General features: G+C 38.5%; 1 protein-coding gene across 1 annotated transcript in view; it reads left to right on the forward strand.

Moving 5' to 3' along the window:
• LOC106936474 (ephrin type-A receptor 6-like) overlaps positions 1–25,033 on the forward strand; it is a 44,009-nt gene extending 18,976 nt beyond the window's left edge. Inside the window, exons 5-13 of the mRNA XM_015017513.1 lie at positions 1,651–1,721; positions 5,396–5,521; positions 7,674–7,859; positions 13,414–13,475; positions 14,345–14,554; positions 16,680–16,829; positions 19,969–20,162; positions 20,414–20,563; positions 23,068–25,033. Coding sequence (XP_014872999.1) covers positions 1,651–1,721; positions 5,396–5,521; positions 7,674–7,859; positions 13,414–13,475; positions 14,345–14,554; positions 16,680–16,829; positions 19,969–20,162; positions 20,414–20,563; positions 23,068–23,182 — 1,264 coding nt within the window. The 3' untranslated portion in view covers positions 23,183–25,033. The remainder of the gene's footprint in view (positions 1–1,650; positions 1,722–5,395; positions 5,522–7,673; positions 7,860–13,413; positions 13,476–14,344; positions 14,555–16,679; positions 16,830–19,968; positions 20,163–20,413; positions 20,564–23,067) is intronic.

Below are 25,033 nucleotides of genomic sequence, written 5' to 3' on the forward strand. Positions count from 1 at the left end.
GAATCAAATCTTCTGAGATCCTTTACAGATGCTGCCATCTAATCTTGCGGGTTTTCAGACTTTTCCTGGCAGCCGCTTTCTGTTTGTTGCTTCCTCGGTCTCTCAGTGCCCAGATAAACACCTCTGGCTCTCGCACACCGGAGGACGAGACAGCTTGTGCACAGTTACATATTTTCAATAAAAGTGTGCTCTGACAACATGACAGTCTTTGTCATTGTTCCTTTTGGGTAGGAGTTTGGATGTTTGTGTTTCTCAAGCATTGAGATGTTTGGTTGGCATTATCTGAAATTTGTTGAAAATGTAAAGCTGTAGCTCTACCTTTTGTTTTTTTCTATTTTAGGATAAAGTTGAATGTGATTTTTGATCAGATACGAAACTACCCTGGTTGTATTCCATCACATTATGCTGTCTGATTCGGCCTGGAAATATGTTTTTAGCAGGAAATATGTGATAGTGATGTGTTTTATGAATGTACAGCTCAATTCCCTCCAAGATATACTGTATTAATTAATGATCTCCCAGTTACTTCTACCACCTTGTTCACATCAGGTATTTTTTTACTTTTACTCCTCTCTAACACATTTTGGTGTGAGCTTGTTACTGCAACTTCAAATCTACGCCTGTACGGTTGAGTGTGTCACTTTAAAAAAAAATGGAGGCAAATTATCGATGGTCTTTGTCATGACTCTTTAGGGTTTTTGCTTCTGCTTTATGATTTGAAGTGAAGATTTAAAAAAAAGTGCTACTACACAATCTGGAAAAGTCTGTAATTTGGCTAAATATCATCCAGGTCTGGTTAAGTACAGAGAAGTAACAGAGTATGACAAACATGTTTGAATATCCAAACTCTGTTACGTTTTACAACTAAGAGCTGTAACTATGCGTTCAACCATCCGTCTTATTTGTTAGTTTGACATTTCATCCAACCATCCAACCATCCATCCATCCATCCATCCATCCATCTTTTTTGCAGAAACCTGTCGCACATTGGGAACTTGCTTTGTTACATTTTTAGAGCAAGAGTCAGCAACTCCAGTCCGTTATGCTTCTGTCCCACAACTTCTAGTTGCATCTATTTTCCAACACGCCTGAATCAAAAGGCTGATTTATCTCCTTTGACACATTTTGCAAAGGATTGGTAATTAACCGTCCATTCGTTTCAGGTTTCAGGTATGCTTCCAAAAAGTTGCAGAGTTGTTGCACTTGAGGACTGGAGTTGCAGTCTGCTATTTAACAAAGATGCCTATAATGAATCAAATGGCTGGATGATGGTTGTTATGCATTGTCACATAACCCGTATAATAAGGAACTCCCTTCAGTATTGTTAGCAACATTTTAACAAGAGAAAGTAATAGCTGTTATTTTTGACCTGCTCTATCCTAAGGCATGTCACAGCCTGACATTTTAGAGGCGTTAACATCGAAGCAAAACAGAAGAAAAGTGTAGACTTATGTGTTTTCCTGCTCATTAAAAGGGCGTCTGATGTGTTATTTCTCTGGTTGTGACAAGAGTGGATCCAGTTTGATATCAGCACTCAGTCTGAATTTACAGTTTGTTGATGGCATTGCTTATTTTTCATCGTTTAACACATATCATTTAAAATTTCCCTTTTTTAACCCTTTTTCTTCTTTTAAATTGTCTGTTTTCCAGGTGCCAGTGGTACTTCAAGGCCAAGATGACCTCGGAGGACAAAAGACGGACCGACTATCAGAACGGACACGGTAAATCAATTTGCCTGCCTCGTAGTTTTGATTTTTAATTTGGATGGTTAATCTTTTGGTGAGACGCTGTGAAAGGACATCTGCCTGGTGAGGATTTTGCTTTCTGTGGTGTGTCGCTGCGGTCTGCCAGTAAACAGGAAGCAAAAGAGCTGAGAGACATTCAGTGAGTCACATTTAGTATCTAGCCACCTGCTCTTTTCTTTGCATTCAATATGCGAGGAGCATGGATCACTTCCCATGTGGATCTGGTTCTCTGCATAGTAAGTTCAGCTCATGAGTTCACAATGAGATTTTTTTCAACGAAGAAATGTCTTTTGCTTTGTGCTGCAGGAAATGATTTATTGTTAACTTTTATTTACTGCTATTCAATTTTTCTTTAAAACCAAACTTTTTATTGCTGCCACCAAGAGTGCCTTGCAAAAGTATTCATACTTCTTGAACTTTATTACAAAGTAGCTTAGATTTGGGAAGTAAATTAAAGCACATTTTTATGTGCAACACCCCTAAATAAAATCCAAACTGTTACCAATTAAGTCTAAGATGAATCCAAGTAACACACCTGACAGGTCAAAGGGGGAATTGTGAAGACGTTTGAAGTTGGTTTTGATTATGAAATAATCTCAGAAGCTCTTAAAAATTCACAGAAAACTGTTTTAAGATGAATAAAATGTCTCCCGCTTTATTTCCCAAAGGCGTCTGGTAAAGAAGAGTCAAATTTAAACCTAGAGTTTTACTTTGTAAAAAAAAGAAAATCAGTTTTTTGCATATTTGTTAAAACTATGTTGACAGTATGGTTTGTACCGCTCCCAGTCAATAACAACCAATGAAAGCCCAGAGGAAGGTCGTAGCGCTGTCAATCATGCCCATGTATGCACTGCTAAATATACTAATGGCAGACAAACAACTTGCCATTCTAGGAAAACTGTTCATCAGTGGCTATGCTGACTAGCTTTAGCATGCACAGCACACTCTACTATCAGGAAGAAGCTGTAGCATAGCTGAGAGCAACGGGAAGTGTCTGATCAGTTCGTACATGAGGATGATTGACAGCGCTAGGACAATCCTCCTGCCTCTGATTGGTTGTTTCTGACTGAGTGGTGAATATCTGTAGTTAGCACTGGGAGAAGGCAGACATTTAGATTTTCCTCCATAGATTATCTGTCTCATACCAAACTGTCACAACAAAATGACAGTTTATCTAACTTTGATAAAACATGTTTCCTACTTATTTGCTAAAACACTGAAGTTAAATCATGATTTAATCAGCTGGTTGAACAATATCTGAAGATGAAATCTGTGATACAATTGCAAACGTACCAGGACATGGATGATGTCCACCTAAACCATCAGGAGGATTATTCAGAGAAGCAGCCTAGAGGTCATGGCAGCTCCAGCTGCAGAAATAAACAGCTGCGGTGGGAAAATGCATCAACACGACACCAACTACCTGTTTACCACACAACAAACCTGGCCTTTATGGATGAATGGCAAATAGACATCAATAGTTGTAAGAAAGACTCAAGATGCCGTGCTTAAAGTCTTGTAGGAGACACAGCAAACTTGGAGAAGTGAAACAAAAATCAAACTTTTTTACCTACAACTAGAGTGGGCATTTCCGCTCCTCAGGGCGTGTGTTTTAGATGTTCCCCTACTTAAACACAGCTGAATCAAATGGACAGGTAATTAGCAGGCTGCCGCAGAACCTGGTGGGAGGCTTAGGAGATAAGTGAGCTACTTGATTCAGGAGGGCTGTTGCAGAAACAAATCCTAACACCCGGGGTACAAGCTCTCGAGGAGCTCACGCCAAACATGTTGTGGTGAAAGATGGAGGTGGATGCTTGTAATTTTCTTCAGGAACAGCAGTGAAGTTGGTCAGAGGTGATGGGAGGATGGATTGGGTTCAACAGAAGATAAGAAGAATGCTTAAGGAAAATTTGCTATAAAAGACATGAGTGGTTTTGATGCTCCCTTTCTTCAGTACCATGGTCCTAAACACAAAATGCTGCAATGAAACAGGTTCAGATCTCGTTGCTTCAACTCCATTTCTCCAGGACATCCAATTTTTATATATGTTCAACACCCCTGAATTTAAAAGAAGCTTATTATGCTTCCTTGAACAGTTTATGTCAGGTCTGTGAGCTTTGCAAAGCGAGACAATGAGTTTTTTGTCCGCTCAGTTCTGGATTTTTTTTTTAGCTGTTTATAGCTCTTGTCACTTTAAATCCAAAGAAGTTGCTGCTGGCCACAACCACCAACTCAACATTTACATTCCCACATGAAAATGGCTGCAAACAGATGGGCAATTATACAACCGCACATCTTTGAAAAGCAGAAGTAGAGCCTCCTGCACAACCAACAAGAATGCAGCAAGTGGTTTCTGGATGGTAAACAACAAAGCACTTGTCTTTTTCAGCAGCCAGCAGGAAAACCTGCTGACCAAACGTGCTGGAGTTCCACTTGGGTTGCTAGGTAACGGGCAAGGTTGCGAGGTAGCAGGGCAGTGCCTGCTGATTTGTAACGTTGCATTTGGAAGGTTATTGAACCAGCTCATTTTCCAGACACAAAAAAACATTAATGTATTACCACAAAATTACTTGGTGGGGTTTTTTTTTTAAGCGATTGAGCTGTTTTTAGAAACAGTAGAGACGCAAATGGAAAACATGAAATGTCCACATTAGATCTTCAAAGATCTTTTGCTTAGAATACTTAAATCACATTTCCAGCAAACTTTGTGTTTGTTCCATCGAATCCCAATAAAGAACGTCGAGGTGTGTTGTTGTAAAGTAACAAAATTTTAAAGGTTTTAAGGGTACGAATGCTTTTTCAATTCAATATGTGTTTGAGAGTGGAGAGAGTGGTAAAAATAGGAGCAAAGTCAGAGAAGGGAAAAACACAAGGTTAAAGATACAAAGAGAAGGGTAACTTGTTTCAAAGTCAGTACATCACAGAACAAAGAGGAATGGGGAATATTTTAAGATTTGAGGCCAGAGAGCAAGGAACTTAAAAAACAGCAAGAAAAAAATGTCAACAAAATTTTTTGCCGCACCACAGACGTTTCATTTCTCAAAATAATTCACACTTTTTTTCATAAGCTATAAGTCTCTCAGCTGCGCCTAGCCTTGGCGCCGAGTGCAACGTTGATGCAGATGCTTTAAGAGAAACTCGGGGAGCTTCTGAGAGTTTTCTCCATGCGCCTGATTGTTGTTTTTAGTTTGCTGATACTGTATTGATCCCTAAAAGGAGAACAACGACTTCTTTCAAGGGCCTCCTCTCCTGTGGGAGGTTGGGGTCAAAGCCTGAACAGCAGCAGGCAGTAAAAAAAATTTTTACCTGTTTGCTCAAGGACACTTCATCAGGGCAGCTGGTTGATTGAAACAAAGTGAAAAACTTGTGCCAAGTTAAATGACTGGCTCAGCGCTCAGGGTGCTGCCCTGCTGCTTTTCAGCAAAAAGACCTGTGCTCTGAAGAGGAGAAGATATCGAACAGTGTACTGTAGCTGGAGCCCCCGCCTCTCCTGATCAATAGCAATGGTTAAATGTGTCTCTTTGTGTCTGAAATGTTTGTCTCAAGAGTGGCCAAGTCATTGTTTAGTTTTCATACCATGATCCCGTCGTTCATAAAGGCAAAATTAGATATTGAAAACCTATAATTCTACTTCACCTTTTCCCAAACAGTCCCTTTTCCGGGAATAAAGGCGTATGTGGACCCCGACACATACGAGGATCCCACACAGGCCGTCCACGAATTCACTAAAGAAATCGACCCGTCCAGGATCCGCATTGAGAGGGTGATCGGAGCAGGTACAAGCACACACCTACACGCGCTTCACACTCATCCGACGCTGCGCTTCTGAGTCGCATCGACGACGTGGGCAGAAGAGGACCATTTCACACCTGCTGTAATAACAATAGATTCAAACATTCACATGAGATTATCATCTCTCTTCCACTGATAACGAACCCAACAAACTTCCCTCTAAGAGACAGAAGTTGTGTTTTATCATCTCCCGGTGCTTTAGTTACATTCTCACCGCACACTGTTGGGGTATTAACACTATAATAGACTTAAGGAACAAAAGAGGTGTTTGGATTTATTTAAGGCTCTTTTTTTATACCTGCAAGAAAAAAACTGTGATAAAGTTGAGCTAATCAGAGAAGTTGTGATGCTGGAGATTAGATGGGAACTGCAACACTGCCCCCAGGTGGCAGACTTTGCTCGCAGCTTCATGGTTTGGATTTTGTTGATAAGATTTGCGCCTTGTTCTTTTGCCATTTGTCTGAGATCGGTTCTTTATAGTGGACAAAAGCAACAGTGACTGGTTTAGGTTTGCAGGGGTCCAGTTACTCCTCAAGAGGCACATAAAAAGAATTGCAGGGATTTAATTTTACAATACATGATCTCATCTTCAATGTGAACAAAGTAAAGGAGATTTGTGTATATTTCAGGAGAAACAGGTTTGGCCAAACCCTATTTCCTGGACTGAAGACGCAACAGTAAAGTTTTCTTCAACAGGGGTGTCCAAACTGTCTAATTTTCAAAAACTAAAATCACCGAGATGTTGTTGTTATTTATTTATTTATTTACCTACTCCACAATAAACTAAGCATGAACTATTTTAATTAAACAAATACGTTTTGTTTCGGGGTTTTTTCCTTAGGAATGGGATTGTAGATCCAAACCGGGGAAAAAACCCATTTAATTTATTCTCAGCAATAAAAACAGAATCTAGATCAGTCTGCATTTGAAAACAAGTTTTAATTTAGCAATTAAAAGCAGATTTGGATGCACTAAGTTGTACTTAGAGTGCAAGTCAATGAGTGAAAATATAAGGAAACTTGAAAACTTTGAAAAGATGATCAGTTTGTGTGGCATCTGACATTTTTATAAGTAGATTTTAATTTAAAAATCATAATTTAAGGTGTTCCTGAACTGTGGTCCAGGGGCCATACAAAACCATTTCACGGGCAGCAAATGGCCTGCAGGCCCTACTTTGAGCACCGATGGTCCACAAGGGGGGACAAAGGAGGACGCACTTGTTGAGGAAGCGTAGCAAGATGCTGCAGATCTTCAATAAGTTTAGAGCATCATGTCTTCTGCAATCATCTCCTGGGGCAGCAGCATCAGAATCAGGAACCTGAAAAGGCTCAACTTCCTGGTTCTGTTCTGGTTCTGTTCTGGGGATGACTGTGTAACTTCTGGACATGATGATGCAAAGAAGGATTTTACTTAAAATCAAGACATTTATGCATCCTCTTCATGAGTCTGTCATAGAAAAACAGTGTCTTCAGTCAGAGGCTTCTTCAAATGCTCTGTTATACAGACTGCTACAGGAGATCCTTTCTGCACACAGCCATCAGCATGTACAGCAACTCCTTGACTAATCTTGAATTAATATAAAAAATATTTCATATCTCTTTAGGATCACTAAAGTATTGTTTAATCAAATTTGAATCATTGCTTTATTTCTTTATAAAGTAAATTTAATTCAAACCCAGTTACATTCCTGTGCCTTATAATTTACACTTACATGATGCAATAATTTAACAATACACTTACAAAGAATGGATTAATAGTACAATTGAAAAGAAAAGTGAGAAAATAAAAAGCAGTTAAAATTCAGTGTGTCCAGCATTTTGTTTTAAACGTTCAAAGTACTGAGCATTATGCACTCATTGATTTCTGGAGGACACAAACACAAAGGAGCCATAAACAGATAAAATAAGACCTAAATAAATAAATAAACTTTGCAGCAGATGCAGCTTCCCAATCAGCTTAAATTTATATTCATAGAAAACATTGAAAGAGAGCTTCAAAGCCCCTGGTGGTGCCACTGGGTTTAGATTAAAGTCAAGTTCAGGCGAAATAATTCAGCGTAATCATCTTTGAAATGCTGGAAACATGATTGTGTGTGGTGTGCGTCTGCATGTGTGTGCGCGCAATCGTGTTTTGCAGGGGAATTTGGCGAGGTGTGCAGCGGCCGCTTGAGAACGCCGGGCAAAAAGGAGATTGCGGTGGCAATAAAGACGCTGAAAGGAGGCTACGTAGAACGTCAACGGCGGGACTTCCTGCGGGAGGCGTCGATCATGGGCCAGTTTGACCATCCCAACATCATCAGACTGGAAGGAGTGGTCACCAAAAGTAAGAGGGTGTTAATGTGGTTCAGCGTGCTGCTGCTTTGTGTTTGGTTTTGGTTCTGGAAACACAGAGCAGACCAGAACCAGAAGACCTGAGAGGTTCTGGAAGGCTGATACAACAGCAGCAGATCTTTAATGTGTTATGGCACTAATTCAGCGATTTGTAAACTAACAAAAGTATTTTAAAGTCTATTCTCTGAGCTGCAGGGACTAAAACAATAACTCCCTCTCTTCAAAGTGACTGCCAACAACCAGACTGTTATTACATAAAAACATTGTTTTGATTTTTGTTCACGTATGTGGAAACAAAGGAGAAAAATTGATTAAGCAACTTTTCTTCGAGCGGTACTTGTCTGTGGCAAACAAATGCTGTCTTTGCTTTTCTTTTTTCGACGCATTTGGTTTTCTGTACATCTGTGTATCTGACATGCGTGGCTGTGTAAGTTTCCATTGTTCATCTCAAAAGATGTGCGAGAAAACAATGAGAAAGAGAGAAGGCGCAGTTGGGGGAGGAGCTGGAAACTTGTTAACGAGCTTTGTTTTACGGGACTCACCAAGCGCAACATATGGTTGTATTTACAGGGGGTGTATAAACTGAGACATCACTGTGAATATAAATGTGTCCCCTGAAGGGGTTCAGCTTCTCTCTGCATGCAGATAGAGGACAGACTTCAGCTCTGACCCCGCTGATGAAGACTCCGCTGATAAAGGCTTGCAAAGCCAAAGATTGCCGATATTAAATTAGAGTGGCTCGTTGCTGATATTCCAACAATAGACTTCAATGTGCTTTTGATGATCTATTATCTTGAATGGACTCAGTGGGGGGGAAAAATCCCTCCACGCGGCAATACAATTATATAATGTGATTATTATGGTGAAAGACATATGCTGAAGGTTGACGCTTAAATCTTTAACAACTTTATTAGACTTGTAAAGTTCGGCAATTTCCTGAAAGGTCATGATTCAGTTTAAAAAAACCTGAACATTTTCTCCTCAGTTCACAGGATATTTTCCTGCAAGTTTGAATATAATCAAGATGTTTTTTTGTTTTGTTTGGTGAACATGAGGCAGGACGGTTTGTTGTTTTTGTTTCTCTGTCTCTCTTTCTTATTGTTGAATAATTGATACCGAACTTTAAGTTTTGACTTCACTGGAGATTTAATAGACAAGTTTTTGAGTCATTTTTGTACAGTCAGTCGTTGTTCCATGTTTTTTTCTCCCCTTTTGTTCATAATAGTTCTTACCCTTAGAAAGTGCTCTGCAACTTTTTCTGGACTGATTGTGCTCAGCGAATGTTTCTCTACTATGTATTGATATTTATTGTATCATAAAAATGTCATATCATGATTAGAAATTGTGAACGTGGTAAATTGTCTGTCAATCAAGTCATAGTTGCACAATTACCTAAAAAGATGGAAATATATTTTAAATACTTTCTATTATCACAACAAATACCATAAAATATTGTGATTAAATAGTAAGTTTGTAGCTGTTTTGATTTTAGGATACAGATTAAATTTAATAAACTAGATGTTTTTGTCTGGCAGTCAGGACATGATTTCCCTAAATGATGGTAGAAAACATCAACCTAGAATTAAGATATGCTTCAGCATAATGTAATAACATATGAACGATACTTTTATCACTTTAGTTTCCTGGATTAAAGTGTTTTATGTGAAGAATGCAGCTTATGGGACAGTGGAAAACAGCACATCATCGTTTTATAATTGTTTAAATTACAGTTATAGGCAGCGTTTACTCTGAAACCACATTTTTATTTTGTTCTGCTTTTTATTGAACCTCTTGGAATATTAATAACTTTTCTTGAAGAGTAGCCTGGGGGAGTTTATATGCTCGTTTATTTTAAAAACTGCGGGAACATTATGATAAATCCATCAGTGCCTTAAAGCGTAGCCCCACTACTGTCATTAAGGAGGATGTATTTTATTTTAAAGATTTATAACCTTCATCTGTGCGGAGAGGGGGAGGAGTGTAAGAGGAGCAACCTGATTCCCAAAACTGTCTGTGGGATTTCCACTCACGGTTACAATATGCACATCAAATCATGCAATCAAAAGCCTTTTGTGTTTGTCAGTGGGGCATCACACTGCATTTATTTTGGGTAAATTCTCCCTGTCAGCCTGTCTGCCTGGTTTGTCTTTTCTTCATTCTCTATCACTTCCTCCATCTGTTGTTGTTCTTTGGAGACTAATTATGGAGACTATTGTGCTGTGACTGACTGCCATACCTGCCATGAAAAAAAAAACAGGTGACACATTAGATTGTGGTAAACAGGTGCGTTTGTTTTTGTTCAGGCGCTGTGCTGCGTAGCTATATATTGGTTCCAGATCTTCCTAATTAGCACAGGAAAAGCTAAGCTTGATCGAATAATTTCCTTTCTGTCCCAGCTGGATTTGTGTGACGAGAGAGCATCAACAAATTTAGGGAGGTGTTGATATGATACTGCAAATAAAAAAAAAAGCAAAAAAAGGACTCTTATGTTTCAGGGAAGTTACGATTTTACGACAGAACCGCGTACTTCCCAACCGTCCAGGCTCACAACTGTGTCATCCTCCGACAGGTGTGGGACCTATTTTGCTTTCATTTATGTTCAAATAAAAAATCTAAGATGTTTTCCCCGCTGACAAGAACTCACTTTAAGGGATTACCTCATCACACAAAATGCACAACATTAAATTAGTCCTTTCCAGAGAAAATAATGGCAAGTTACGCAGCCAACTTGAGTTGGAAGAAGCAGTAAGGGATGTGTCATTGGCAGTTTGCTTGAACAAAAAAAAACAAGTTGCTGTTCAAAAGCCCATCCTTCCACCATCTGCTTTGGAAACGGGCACTTGTTTCATTATAAAAAGCTTTTTTGTTAGTCAGAGATGCCATAGTTATGTTGGCCTGTCTGGCATTTTCTAGTGCTACCCTCAGTTCTCACCTGCATTTTATTAAATATTAAAGAAGTCTGAGGTTTTGAAGTCCAAAACTTTTTTTGAATGAATTCATGGCGAGTTAACATAATTTTAAACACCTTTTAAAAATTATAAGATCAATGTGAACATAGATATAGACATAAATAAGCATTAGTAAGGCAAGGTAAAACCATATTTTTCGGACTATAAGCCGCTACTTTTGTCCTACACTTTGAACCTTGCGGCTTATAACCTGGTGCGGCTTTTCTATTGATTTTTCTTCAACCACCAGGGGGCTCTTTAGCAGAAAGTGAATCATTGGAAGTCAAAATTGGAAATCAAAGAAGAACGTGCTAATTTTCATTTAGAGCAAGCACATGCTAGCAGCAGGCACGACAGAGAAATGTCTTCAAACTCATATGATACAGCTTCTAAGTTGAAACCTGTTGATCTGGAAATAGAGCCGCTGCACGTTAACTCGGCATGAATGAATCCATGGTTCGGCGTTGGAGACGGAGGAACGCGTCCTTAATAAATCCAGCAGATTTATTAGGACGCAGCCCTCTGCTGCCCTCTGCTGGGTAGTTATGGAAAACCGAGAGTGGCGGGCACACCAGCGGCTTATAAGCGCTTATCTATGTACGTTTCCAGTTTTGTTTTTGTTTTGTTTGTTTGTTTGTTTGTTTTTTGTTTTTGTTTTTTATTTGTAGCTGCGGCTTATAAGTATGGTGCGCTCTATAGTCCGGAAAATAGTTTAAAGTTCATTGGTAGAAAATAAAGTAACATTAGTTACTGTTAAGTTCATACCAGAATCTGAGTTTTTGGAAACTTTATAGCAGATGGGAATCAGCTCTATTAAGATATCCAAAGATTGTCCTTCTTTAAACCCAAACAGAACAATGTAACTGGAGTAAGATGAGAAGAGATGCTCCCCACACTCTGCTGCCTTCTTAAATATTTAATGTGATTGAGTGGTTGAGAGATGTTGCTTTTACATTATCTGGAAACTTTATCTGCCCGGTAAATTTTCCATTCATTAATCTTGCTTAATAGCAGTCGCAAATCAAAGATCCACAAACTGGGTAAATTGAATTTTTAAATTTATTTTGGATTAAACATTACTGCTCTGGATGGATTATTGTGCAAACTGAATATGTAAAGTAGCATCTTCTCAGAATGCCTCCGGCCATTAACAGTAGTTTCAACTGAACACATAAATTATAGCAGATATTTTATTGTCATGACTTTTGACGTATTATATACAGTGTTCATCATTAGGGAGACTTAATTTGATATTAGATTTCCTCCATTTTTGATCACCCAGCACAAGAAATATTTACATTTTCCTACGTTGTGTATCTCTTTGTCATTTTTACATTTGCTGAACTACACAGTCGTAAATAATGAATGAATGAATGAATGAATGAATATTGTTAGTAATTTATAATCTTACTTCTTGGTCTGGAAAACTTGACACCAACTTTTTCATTTTAACTCAGACTCTTTATTTCTTGTGTAAAAAAAAATGTGTTGAAAAAGGAGCTTTTTCAACACATTTTCCATTATTTTATAAACCAATCAATCAAATTTGACATTTTTTAGATCATGCTTTGAGATCTCAGTATTCCATATTAAACAAAATTAAATGGAAGAGTTGAGACAATCACTTCAGAGCAGAGGTGGGTAGTTCCTAGTTAATCACATTTACTTTTAGGAGTGTTTTACTACGCTGTACTTTTTACTTTTACTTTAGTAATTTTATCATGACGTATCGCTACTCTTACATTCACTGAATGAAAAACAGACATGTTTTAACCAAACATTCACCAGTCACAGACACACACCTGCAGCTTTGGTTAAAGTTTCATCAGTTTTACATTGAAAGAAACTGATTTGGGAAAGAAAAATAAAAAATTGTTACTTTTATGAATTATTGTTATTTTGGTCCTAAAGATACCACATTTTCCACTTAACTTTATATTTTGGTCCGTCTGATGATGTAATTTGTAAATATTAAATGATTGATAATTTGATCAGTTACTCAGTACTTCTGTAAACTTTTTACCAAAAACTTGTTGACTCTTTCTTGAGTAATTCCTGGCTAATTTTTGCTTTTACTTGAGTGCAGTTTTGGGTACTCTGCCCACCTCTGCCTCAGAAACAAACTGTTATTTCTATTTTCTTACAGGTTAGTTTCTCCTTATCACCAAACAAATTTGGACAGTTTCCTTCCAGTAACTCACACCACTGGGATCCTCTGTTCAAATCGGCTCATTTTTGCTCGTTTACAACAGTTTTGTGTCACACATGGACTAAGTATTGATCAGGTCTCATGTTGCTTGCTGAATATTTTAAAAGAAAAACCATGTTTGCTTGATGTACCAATCTACCCCCACTCAGATTTAAACTATTTTTTCTTGAGTGCCTTATTTTCCAGTGGGATATTAGTCCATGAATGTTAAAACCTACTGGGTCTCAAACATGAATGCTAAAACTAGATCACTGTTGAGATTTATTTGTAAGTCTTATTTTGACATAGTTTGTTGCTCACCACTCCATCCTTGGTTAATAGCAAAGGAATAAAAAAAAAATCAATTTATTTGGATGAAAACGATGTGTGTTGTTGTTGTGTGTTTGCAGGCAGGCCTGTGATGATCGTAGTAGAGTACATGGAAAATGGGTCGCTGGACTCGTTTCTTAGAGTGAGTGTTCAACATATTACGCCGTTATGATTATGTCCTCATGAGCATGGCCTTAACCATAAATATATTTTAGTGCCGTGGGCCTATCGTCGTGCCAGCATCATGGTTATACCTTGGATGCAGATACTTTTATGACTTATGAATAATGGAGCATATTTGCTGAGAGCATATTGTCATGTCATTTTATTGCTAACATAATTCTGAACATCCCACTTTCTTTCTTCCAACACATTTTGTTGGTGTAAAAAAAAATCCCATTGAAAAATTGCTCATGCACACTTTAGTTCTACATTTTGTCTTGATGCACACACAAGCCTTTGAGTCTTGCTGGAATTTTCTGTGCAGAATTTTGAAGCGGAAGAAAATTGCTACATGATTTTCAAAAAATGGTACAATTAGAAATCTAAGCAGTGTGATGTGCATTTCTATTCAGACACATTGAATATACTAAAGGGAGCCTCTTTTATCAGAGCATAGGGGGATAAAATCAGTGAAGAGGTCTGACTTTTAAAAAAAAAAATTAAAATCCAGCTTTTACTGATAAACTGGATTTTTCAGTTAAATAAAACCCAGCCACTGTCTAGATATAAATTGAATTAAGAAGTGCTGCTCATAAATTGTTTACATTCAATCTTACAAGCCTTTTAGCAAAGGAGAATGTGTCAAAATGCTTGCAAATACGCAAACATGGTAGAAACATAAATAAAAGACAAATTTATTTGTGGAAAAAACCCTTAAAAGTATTCTGTTTTCTTCCACTCCAGAGTTGCGCACCGTTACTTAAAATCCCAATAAAGCCCGTTGAAGTCTGTTGTTGTAACATAACCAAATGTTAGTTAATTCTCAATGTTTCCCGTTTTGTGTGGCAGCAACACGACGGTCACTTCACAGTCATCCAGCTGGTCGGCATGCTGCGTGGCATCGCCGCGGGCATGAAGTATCTGTCAGACATGGGCTACGTTCACCGAGACCTGGCAGCCAGAAACATCCTGGTCAACAGCAATCTGGTGTGCAAAGTGTCAGACTTCGGCCTGTCCCGGGTGCTGGAGGACGACCCGGAGGCTGCGTACACCACAACGGTACGCCTGACTCCAGACACAGGAAACACGATGAGACGTTTGCGTATTGCAGCAACTCACATCGTGAATGAGGATTTTACTCTCGTCTTCAGGTTATTCCAGGGATATAACTTCTGTTTTAATCCAACTAAAACAGATTTCACCTTAAACTAGAGTTAATCCTCTAAATGCAGTGTGCATTTATTTTTGTTTTCCCTTATATCAGAATCGCATTATTTAGCTGGATTTACCTTTCAGTGCTGACAGGTATAAGAACTTGAAAATAGATATGTAATGTATTTTTAATCAGAAAAGTTTCTCACCATTTCATAAGTAGTATGACCAGTTTTACTAGTTTTGTATATGACATAATTTGATGAAATATGAAGTAAGATTCAAAATGATGACTCCACTGAAGGACAAATTGTTAGAAGAAGCAAAGTGATGCGTCCTTCACTACAAGATGATCACACGTTGGCATTTATTCTTTAAAAGTTGGTTTCCAGGACTCCTTTTCTGAAAAGATTGTGTTTTATATATGTCCCAGAGCTTGGTGTCGACTCCCATCTCCTGGTTGTATTGAGGTTTTTGTATGAAGGAAATGGTGTGTTTATGGCTCAGAGTTGAACTCTCTGTTCCACAAGTCAGTGGTTAAACTCCAGAGAGGGGAAATGAAAGGCGAAGGTAAAGACAGGATAAAATCTCAGGCCAAAGCAAAATCTTCAGAATATGGGGCTTTTTGGACAGCAGTGTCAAAAGTGATTGGTTTAGTATTTTTAAATGGCCTGATTTGTGCCCAAGTGTGCTTTAAAAACTCGCAGGATGTGGTCCATTTCAAAGGTTTCAGTTTTCAATTTCCAGCCTTTGTGCTTAGGCCTTTTCACTTTGGAATAATAACATGAATCCTACAGTTAGGTGTGCACACCGATGTGGAAACAACCTTTTGAAGTGAAGGTTTAAAAGGAATATATCTAGTGATTTGGAAATAAAATGTCATGAGAAAAATTTTGCTGTAAATGCTCTTCAGAAGTGAGAACTTTACTGCAGGTAATAACATTAAAACGACTCACAGCTACCAAAGAGCCATTCAGGATCTTTTAAACCTTTGCAGTTTCTTCCTATGTGTTTAATGAGGCTATGTTAAAGTGGGATTTCAAATCCTTCTCAAACTAAAGCTCAAGCTCTGTCCTTGTTTTATTTTTAATCGGTGTGTTTCTGTTTATTATCTGTGTGAACACTTGAAATTTAGTTGGATTCATTTCACAAAGATTCCAAATATTAACAAAAATTGGGATAGCTGAGATGCTCTGAAGATTTAAACTGAATATTTGACGGTAGAATTTGGGGGGGAAAAGTGTAGTGGAAATCATTATTCATTGTAGTGACAAACTCAAAGTAGCAATAATATCTATATAATTTAGTACATTTTGGTTTGTGTCATCTTTTTTAGGGACATTTAGTAAAAGTACTAATTATGTGAATATTTACGCTGCAAATAAAACTGCTAAAGAGAGATTATCTAAAACAAGAACTTGTGCCACTGGCGCAAAGGTTTTTTTTGTTGTTGTTTTTTTTGTTTTTTTTTTTACAATAAAATGAAAGAAACTCTTGTAATCAGACCTGAGGGGAAATATCATACATTTTTTAATATGGAACCTACTTGACATAAAAACCACACAAAAAGAAGAAAAAGTTATTGACTATCTCCAGCAATTTGCTGATTTTTTTTTTAGGCTAAAATTAGCATGTTTGCTAACGTTTAGACAAAGCACTTTGTTTTGAATGTCAAAAATGAAAAGTTTTGCCCTGTTCAGTTTGACTTTCATTTTGAAATTGTTAAATTGATTAAATTGATCTTGGAAAGGTCACATTTATTGGGTAAAACTGAAAAAAGTGCCAAAGCTGGCACTGTTTGTGAAGAACAGAGTGTTCTTCACAAACAGTCTGTGTTTGTGAAGAATTGGCTACTTAAAATGCATTAATGGCTGACATGATTACAGAAAATTCACCAGCAACAGGTATCAGATCAATCCTGATTAAAAATGCCAAATATTTAGACCCCACAGATTGGTGTGGCACACCCCTACTTATAAGTGATTATTATTAAATGATGATATTATTCTTTATCTTATGGTTTTATCTACAGGGGGGTAAGATCCCGATCCGATGGACGGCTCCAGAGGCCATTGCATACAGAAAGTTTTCCTCGGCCAGCGATGCGTGGAGTTACGGCATAGTCATGTGGGAGGTGATGTCTTACGGAGAGCGGCCCTACTGGGAGATGTCCAATCAGGATGTGAGTATTGCGTTCCATACTGAAGAACCTAGGTGCTAAAAAGTTTATAAGAAACAATTTACATTGTTTTTATAGTGTGTGTCTAATTTTCAAGATCAAATATTAAACCAGCATTTTTGTGTTTCCATTTGGGTCTCAACTGCTTTTAAAAACAACGTTAGCGTTTGAAGACACAGACACTTTTTGGCAATAGGTTAGTGTTTTTTGGCAACTTGGAAAATGAGCCATTTCAAAAACCTCCTTACTGTTAAGTCACATTCAGTAGGCACTGCGCCGTTACCTAGCAACCCCAGCCAGGCTTGACCCTGTTACCTAGCAACCCAAGCAGAACTGTAGTTTGGTCAACTGATTTTACTGCTTGGAAAAAACACGTGTTTTGTTGTGGACTTACCATTGAGAATCCACTCGTTTTATTGTTGTTGGGTTCTGTCATTGTAAACTTTGAGTTGGGAGGGCGTGATTGGAGCAGCTTATTTGGATTAAAGTGACAAGAAGAAGGTGCTCAAAATAGGCAGAACTTAAACTAAAATCTAATCATTTAAGAAGGATTTTGTGCATAAAAAATATAATGAACACATTTTGTATGGCCAGCAGACCCATCCTAAACTGTTCAAAGAAGCATAACAGGTCACCTTAAAGTAACTAGAGTTTAAAGTTTAATAATCCTCACTTTGATTTAAAGCAGTGTACGAGGAATCCATAAAAACCTGTTCGAGATGTTATGTCTTGTTCATTTCAATCTTTGCCGACCTCTGTGAGCACGCATTGCTCAAATGAAGACTTTGTTTTCATTTTTAGACATAAAAGTTGTTGCCCTTTACGCTACTCTGCAACAGCTGAAAAACCTACCTCTAAAAGCCAGGAGTTTAGGAGCAGAAATACATCCAAACGGATAGAAAAAGATGACGAAGAGAGAATGGAAGTTCAGTAGAGGTCAGAGATTCCGAGGACTTCAGAGCGTCCAGTTTAAAGCTGCGGATCAGTGTGGCTGAGAAACCCACTGATCCCCAGGCTGCGGTCAGGGATTGGAGGGACCACGGTGGAGGCAGATTCATCCTTCTCTCCGCTGAGTGTGAAAGCTCCAACCTAATCCCTTTGACCCTTTACACACAGACTCATGCACGTCTATACGAAAATGCCCCGCATACACACACATGAGATCCCAGGGTTTGGGAGGGATTTGTGCTGTTTGGGAATTGCTTAGAAGTGCTTTCCAAGGCAAAAAGGCCAGCCAAGGCACAAAACCAGCCGAACGCTATCTCCTCCTGGTCAGCCACTTATCGCTGCACCGCTGGAAGATGCATGCAGATAGCCGACTGCCTTGTAGAGAATCTGAGAGATGACATATGGAGGTTACAGCATGTTATCTTCTGTGATAATACAAGGATTTACGCTGAGAAGGACATGTGGGAATTGATTGATGGAGCAGTTCGAGCACAGCAACAAAACGAGGGACAATGAAGATATAATCACCAATATAAATCTGGAAAGACATCTTTCACACACTTTTAAACGTTTCCTTCAGTGCCTTTGCATCTCTTTGTTGACTGTAACCATAAAAACAAATCAAAATTAGTTTGTTTGTTTTTTTCAGACTGCTGTCTGTTATTAAAAGTGGTTGTTTTATGTGTAATTAATTAATTTTTAACTGCAGGGTATAGAACAAAATAAAATATCAATTGCTGAAAGAACTAAATATTCAGAGCAGTAATTCACCCAAAACTGTACAAAAAAATGTACATTTTGCATTTAAAGATGGAAACACCTTTGTTTGTAGATAGATTTCGGCCAAAACTCCTGAACTGGCACAATGTTGGCTTCACACAGTTCAGATTTACTAAAATCAGTGCTGTGTTATTGCTTTTTAGTCAATAAAATCTTTATTTTCTTATATACAATAGGAATTAAACTATTTGTCTATTTGAATCTTTTAATATTTCCAATATTATGTATAATAAGCTAAACTGGTTAAGTGAAAAATCGGTGGCATGTAGTGTTTTTTGATCATATTAATATATTAATCGTCAGCGTAATTGATAGATTAATCAATTAGAAAAGTAATCGCTAGTTGCAGCCCTACTTTCCGAATATATCAGTGTGTTCTGGATATTCATGGAAGCTTAGTTTGGTTTATTTATTTAAAACATTTACATTCACATGGTTATGATTAAATAACTATTTGTCTGAAAAGAAGTTAGGCAGAAGTATAAACTTATTTGATCCTTTTCTCTTTCTTTTATGTGTCTTACTTCACACATTTTTACTGAAAGAAAAGAAAAAAGTACATATATATTGAAAGTGAAATGATGAAAATGCTGCTGCTTTTATCCTTATCTAAGACCAGCTTCACCTTGACCAGTGAGTTTCTTTTGTATCCTGTTATTATTTTTGTTCAAAATTCAAAGAAAGTGAACGATCAAAGACCCGGGTTAGATGGCACAACTGCCTGGCTTTTTTCTCAACGTGACCCCGGGTCAAACAGAACTGCTGCTGGAGTCAAAAGGCTGACAGTCCATCCAGTCAAGAGACAGAGAGATGAAAGTGACAGAACGTGATTGGTTCCAGAAAATAAGCAGCCTTTTCTTCCAGCTGATGTTTGGCTCTCTGGTTCTCCTTTTAGGGGTAATTTCTTATTCAGAAAACTATTTTCTCTTTGTTTGGAGCAGTAAGAATGGAAAAGAAACTGTGGAATAATTAATGTAATGTGTGTTATTTGCCTGATTGATCATGAATAAGTCTTAATGTAAATAAAAATAAAACCATCTCTTAATTCATTCCTCTTAAGATTTAACCTTGATAGGTAAAGAATGAATCTCTTTGACTGATTTCTTGATAAATAGTCGTTAATTTGATACTTTGTCAATGCTATGTCAGAGATTAAACTGAACATAAATTGAGTAAAGATGCTGTAAATAATTAGTAGATAGAAAGCAGCATCCTTGGGCCTTGCAGAAAGAGTGAAGCAGCAGAAGAATCTGTTCTCCAGAACATGATCTGAGTACAGAAGCCAAACAAAAACCTCCCTCTGAGAGAACTCCAACTTTTCGACCTAACATATCGATTTCTTTAGCTAAGTCAATTCTTACAAAGTGGCCTTTTCTCACGTTAACCCTTTTATCACACCCAATTATTTCTCCAGGTGATTCTGTCCATTGAAGAGGGCTATCGGCTGCCGGCACCGATGGGCTGCCCTGTGGCCCTGCACCAGCTGATGCTGCACTGCTGGCAGAAAGAGAGGAATCATCGACCGAAGTTCGTGGATATCGTTTCCTTCCTGGATAAACTAATTCGTAACCCCAGCAGCCTGCTGCCGCTGGTAGAGGACCTCCAGAGGTACAGAACCGCAGACGTTCTGGTGAAACATTAAAAGAAAATCGGCTTACTTTAAAAGGATGTGTTCAGGGAAGGTTTTTCTATCTCTGAAAGTACTTTCCCCTCTGGGCAAAATATGAGGGGAGGATTTGTGGTTTCAGGTAGAAAGCTTTGTGTCGTTTCTGCTGGTTTTCACATTCTCCTATCTGTGGTCTGAATTCATGCATGATCTAACATTAACTAATCTTCTGGGTTTTTTTTCCTCATATCAGTCTACCAGAATCCCCGGCGGAGGACATGGATTACCCAATGTTCATCTCTGTTGGCGACTGGCTGGATTCTATAAAGATGACTCAGTACAAAAGCAATTTTATGGCAGCAGGCTTCAACACATTGGATTCTGTGGCGAGGATGAGTATTGAGTGAGTCAAAGTGCTTTAAAAAAATCTTTACCTAATGACAGGAAGAAAAGCATAAAATCAAAAGCACAGATGGGGATACCCTGACTGCTTTTGCTCTGTGTAAATAAACCTGTATTGGGTAATCTCTTATTGAGTGGGGTTTATATTGCCTTGCCAAACTGTTGATTTATTGTTGATTTCCCTTGAGATCTTTTAAATTTTGTCACCTTAAAACAACAAACATGAACTTTTTTATTGGGATATTGTGCAACGAACCCATAGAAAGTAATTTATCTGTGGAAGAAAAAATGATACTCGGATAATAAACTCTGATAATCCGCAATAAAACTCAGAGCAATTAAATGACTAATAAAGAGTACGGCTACCAAGTGTAGAAACCTCTAAATTGTTAAGTCACAAACAGCAGGCACTGCCCCTCAGCGAAGCGGAGCTCGTCACCTAGCAACCCCAGCAAAGCCCAGCTAGTCGTCACCTAGCAACCCAAGCGGAACTCTGGCATGTACAATGGCTGCTAGGAAAGAGAAGTGTTTTGTTGTTGACTTACCATCCAGAAACTAATTGCCGCATTCTTGTTGGTTGTGCAGGAGGCTCTACTTCTGCTTTTCAAAGATGTACAGTTTTATAATTGCACATCTATCTGCAGCCATTTTCACGTGGGAGTGTAAACACTGAGTTTCCAGCAGCAGCTTATTTGGATTTAAAGTGACAAGAGGCTCTAAAACAGCTCAAAGTAGCTGATTAAAATCCTAATGCCTAAAAATGATTTTGTACAAAAAAATGTTTTGTATCCTAACCAGTTTAAGGAAGTATAGTAGGTGACCGTTGAGAGAATCAGTTAAGAGACCCATGGTAACTCTGGGAGAGCTGCAGAAATCACAATTAAAGATGGGAGAATACGTCAACAGGACACCTGGGGTCTGTGTTTTTGTGTGTCTCTGTGTTGCCCTGTGATGGACTGGCAACCTGTCCAGGGTGTACTCTGACTCCCACCGAATGGCCGCTACAAGCATCAGCCTAGTTAATGGATGGATGGACAACTAGTTGTGCACTCCACAAATCTGGCCTTTATAGAAGAGTAGCAAGCAGAAAATTGTTGTTAAAAGGAAGCCATAAGGAGGTCAATTCACAAGTTTGCCACGAGCTCTGTAAGGGACATGGCCTTTGCTCTGCGTGATGCTACATCAGCTGCACAAATGAGGGGATGCTCTTCCCCAAAAGGGACAGCTGAGCTGCTCAGAGTTAATGGAAAGAGAGATGAAGCTAACTATAGAGCAGTCCAGAGAGAAAACCTGTTAGTGTGAATAATTCTGAGACAAAGACAGAGGTTCACCTTTTAATATCCCATCAACAGTTAATATATGACCAGAGCTTCAATGGACAGATTTAGATCAAAGCATATTTATGTGTTGGAAAGGCCCAGTCAAAGTCCACACCTAAATTTTATTGAGTGTTGGTGGAACTTGAGAACTGATGTGGACAGACAGTCTCTTTTAGAAGCTCCTACTCTTCGACACTTCATGCGGTATGAGTACTTTTGCAAGCCTCTGTGGGTATTTGAAGTTGGCACTACTTTTTATGAGGCTAAACAGCTGACATTGTTCTGTCGATCAGTCTTTCTCAAACTGTGGTCCGTTGGCGCCCCCCAGTGGTCCCCTAGGTACTGCAGGAAAACGACCGTTTATGTGCCGTGACGTCAGCTCAAAGTGCGACGCGCCCAGCTAGCTTACCGAAAAATTGTGTTTAAAAATAATAATGGATAAGTTTCTTAAAAGAAAAACTGGAGATACTGGTGAAAACAAAACAAAGACAGGACTATTATATGATTAGAGGAACCCAAGCTGAGAGTATTGATGTTTTTCGATTCTTTTGAACGGCTCTATTCCGGTAAGACTTAAGTCGCAGTAAGAACTGTTCTTTGTCTTTTAGGGCTTTGCTTGTTTGTGATTCTCTGCTCACACGCCAGCGGCTATTATTGTTATTTAATTAAAAATGATTAAATTAAATTAATTAAATACAGCAGATAAATACAATTGAAAACAATGGGTGCATCATTGTTATATTTAATGGTGCAGAAGAGGATTTTTGTTTCTCCCAAAGCAACTCAAGTCTATTTTTCTTTTATTGTGCTTCCAATTACAAATAGCCCTAAATTGTTATTAATACTCACAACACTTGGTAGTACAACGTATCATTTTTATTTCCATGTGTTTGACATGATTGGAATATGTAAATAACTCAAAAACGCCCCGAGTACAGAGTATGGTTCTCCTTAGATTGAAGAAAGAAAACAATAAGTCTATTAAGAGACTGATATTTTCATTTCCGGTTGTATGTATTAAGATGATGTTTTAGGTGGTCCATCAGTGTTTGTTAGATGAGTTAAATGGTCCTAAGCCTGAAGAAGTTTAGGAAAACTGCTGTAGATAAATCCAAACAAACATGCCATCATAGTTGAAGTGTCTCTCTGTTTGTTTCTTCCGTTTGTGTTCCCCGTCTTGGCCTAGAGATGTGAGGCGTATTGGAGTGGAGCTGATCGGCCACCAGAGGCGGATCATCAGCAGCATACAGACCCTTCAGTTTCAGCTGCTGCACGAACAGGAGAAGGGCTTCCATGTATGAGGACGCCCGTTTTTGTTGCAGCCTGGGACGGACAGGTAGTCGAGACAGGAGGAAGTGAAGTCTAACCCAGCCAAGGGACGGTCTACAGCCTGTGCCTGAGTGTCGAGTCCTCATCTCATGCAGGACGTCATTGAAAGGACTATTCCAGCGTAAATCTCCCTGGTCTCCTACTCTTCCCTTTGGACTTTTTTTCTACTGAAAACCCCTCACGTCGTACACCTGGTTCTGCCAGACTACTCCAGCCTGATTGACTCCACAGACTGGCCCAGGCCCTCACTTAGGGGAATGTAATGCCTTGTTGCAACAGCCGTACTTTTTGTGTGTGGAGCAACAATACTAGAAATGTAGATTTGCAAATGTAATCTACCAAATCTTTGGACTTTGTTTTCTTTTTCTTGCTCATGTAGCTGCTATCGGGTGTGCAATCTATCTGTTTTTGTCCTTTTTAAAAGAGAAATAACCTCAGTATTTTTTAGTTTAGTTTATTTAATATAAAGGTTTATTTGGATTGTTTTAGTTACCTGATGTCCAGAGAATCTGGTACACTAATACTTGAAGGAAGACGTGAAAAGTACGTTATAGAGATTTACTGAATGTTTAAAAGTGTATAGACAGTTAATTATTATTATAACCTAATATCAATATATGTGCAGTCGTGTATGTGAAAGCCCTAGTAAATCTGGAACTTATTTAAATGTTTTATTTATTTAAAAGATTTTTTTTTTTTTATCTAAATCAGCAATACAGTCTTATGCAGTCACCTCAGCATCTCTGTGGGAGATGAATCATGAAACGACAGACTTCCACCGGTTCCTAATGTCTTGCAGAAAAATCACCCTGCAGGTCTGACGGTTTTTAGCAACCAGTGTAGACACAGTCGTGTGATCAACTTTACTTGGTTTTGTTTCGCTTTTGATTGTGAATGTTAAACATTGCCTGAAAAACTCCACAAACTCCACTGTCTTACTATATGAATGTTCACAGAATTTAGATATTTCCAGTTGCTTTTCTTCATCTGGAGAGCTAACGCGGACTCACACGGTTCTTCCTGTCGCATCATGTCGTTTTGCCTCAACACACACACTCAAACACAGCCAAAAACCTACAAAATTCCCCACTTTTGATTTGAGTTCTACAACTAACTCGGCTTGTGAGGACGGAGGAGACGGAGACAATTTCTGGTAGATTTAAACAAATGCTTGTGCTTACTTTGTGGTCATGTGAAGATTGTAGCAATTGTGGCAGTAAGCTTAGTCTGATATGAAGAGGGAATAGATATGTTGGCAGAGAATAACTAATATTACGATTGTTTGGCCAAGGAGAAAGAGAGGTGCGCAACATAAGCAGCAGCATCATAATTCATCTTGTGTCATTTTAGCATGAGCAGGAACACACAAACACACACAGAATGCCTTACAGTCTGTTAGCCATGCAAGCCAGAAAGTCTTTATAGAAGCTCACAAGTGCAGTCACAGGACCTAGTTTTGTTTTGTTTTTCTTTGAATTGTATGACATTAATTATCTGCAGCTTTTATAACTCACAGATTAAACCCAACTGGATCTGGAGATGTGTGCCTTTTGGGTCACAGCGAGGTCGGTCATGCACACACACACACACACACACACTCACCCCTCTACATGACTTCTGAGATTATCAGATGCTGTTTGTTTAGCATGTTCTACTGCTGAGCAATGTTAGAACGTTCTTTTGTACAAAGTACAAGTATACTTATTATAATTCTTGTATTTTATTTTTCTATCATTTCCAAAGAGATGTTGTAGATCTTGCACACTGTAAGAGGCAGTTACAGCGGATATTTATTTGCAAATAAAGATGAACGGTTCTGATGG

The sequence above is a fragment of the Poecilia latipinna genome, unplaced genomic scaffold (assembly GCF_001443285.1).
Source record: "Poecilia latipinna isolate Pla-1442-1.1 unplaced genomic scaffold, P_latipinna-1.0 Scaffold2153, whole genome shotgun sequence".
Classification (NCBI taxonomy): Eukaryota; Metazoa; Chordata; class Actinopteri; order Cyprinodontiformes; family Poeciliidae; genus Poecilia; species Poecilia latipinna.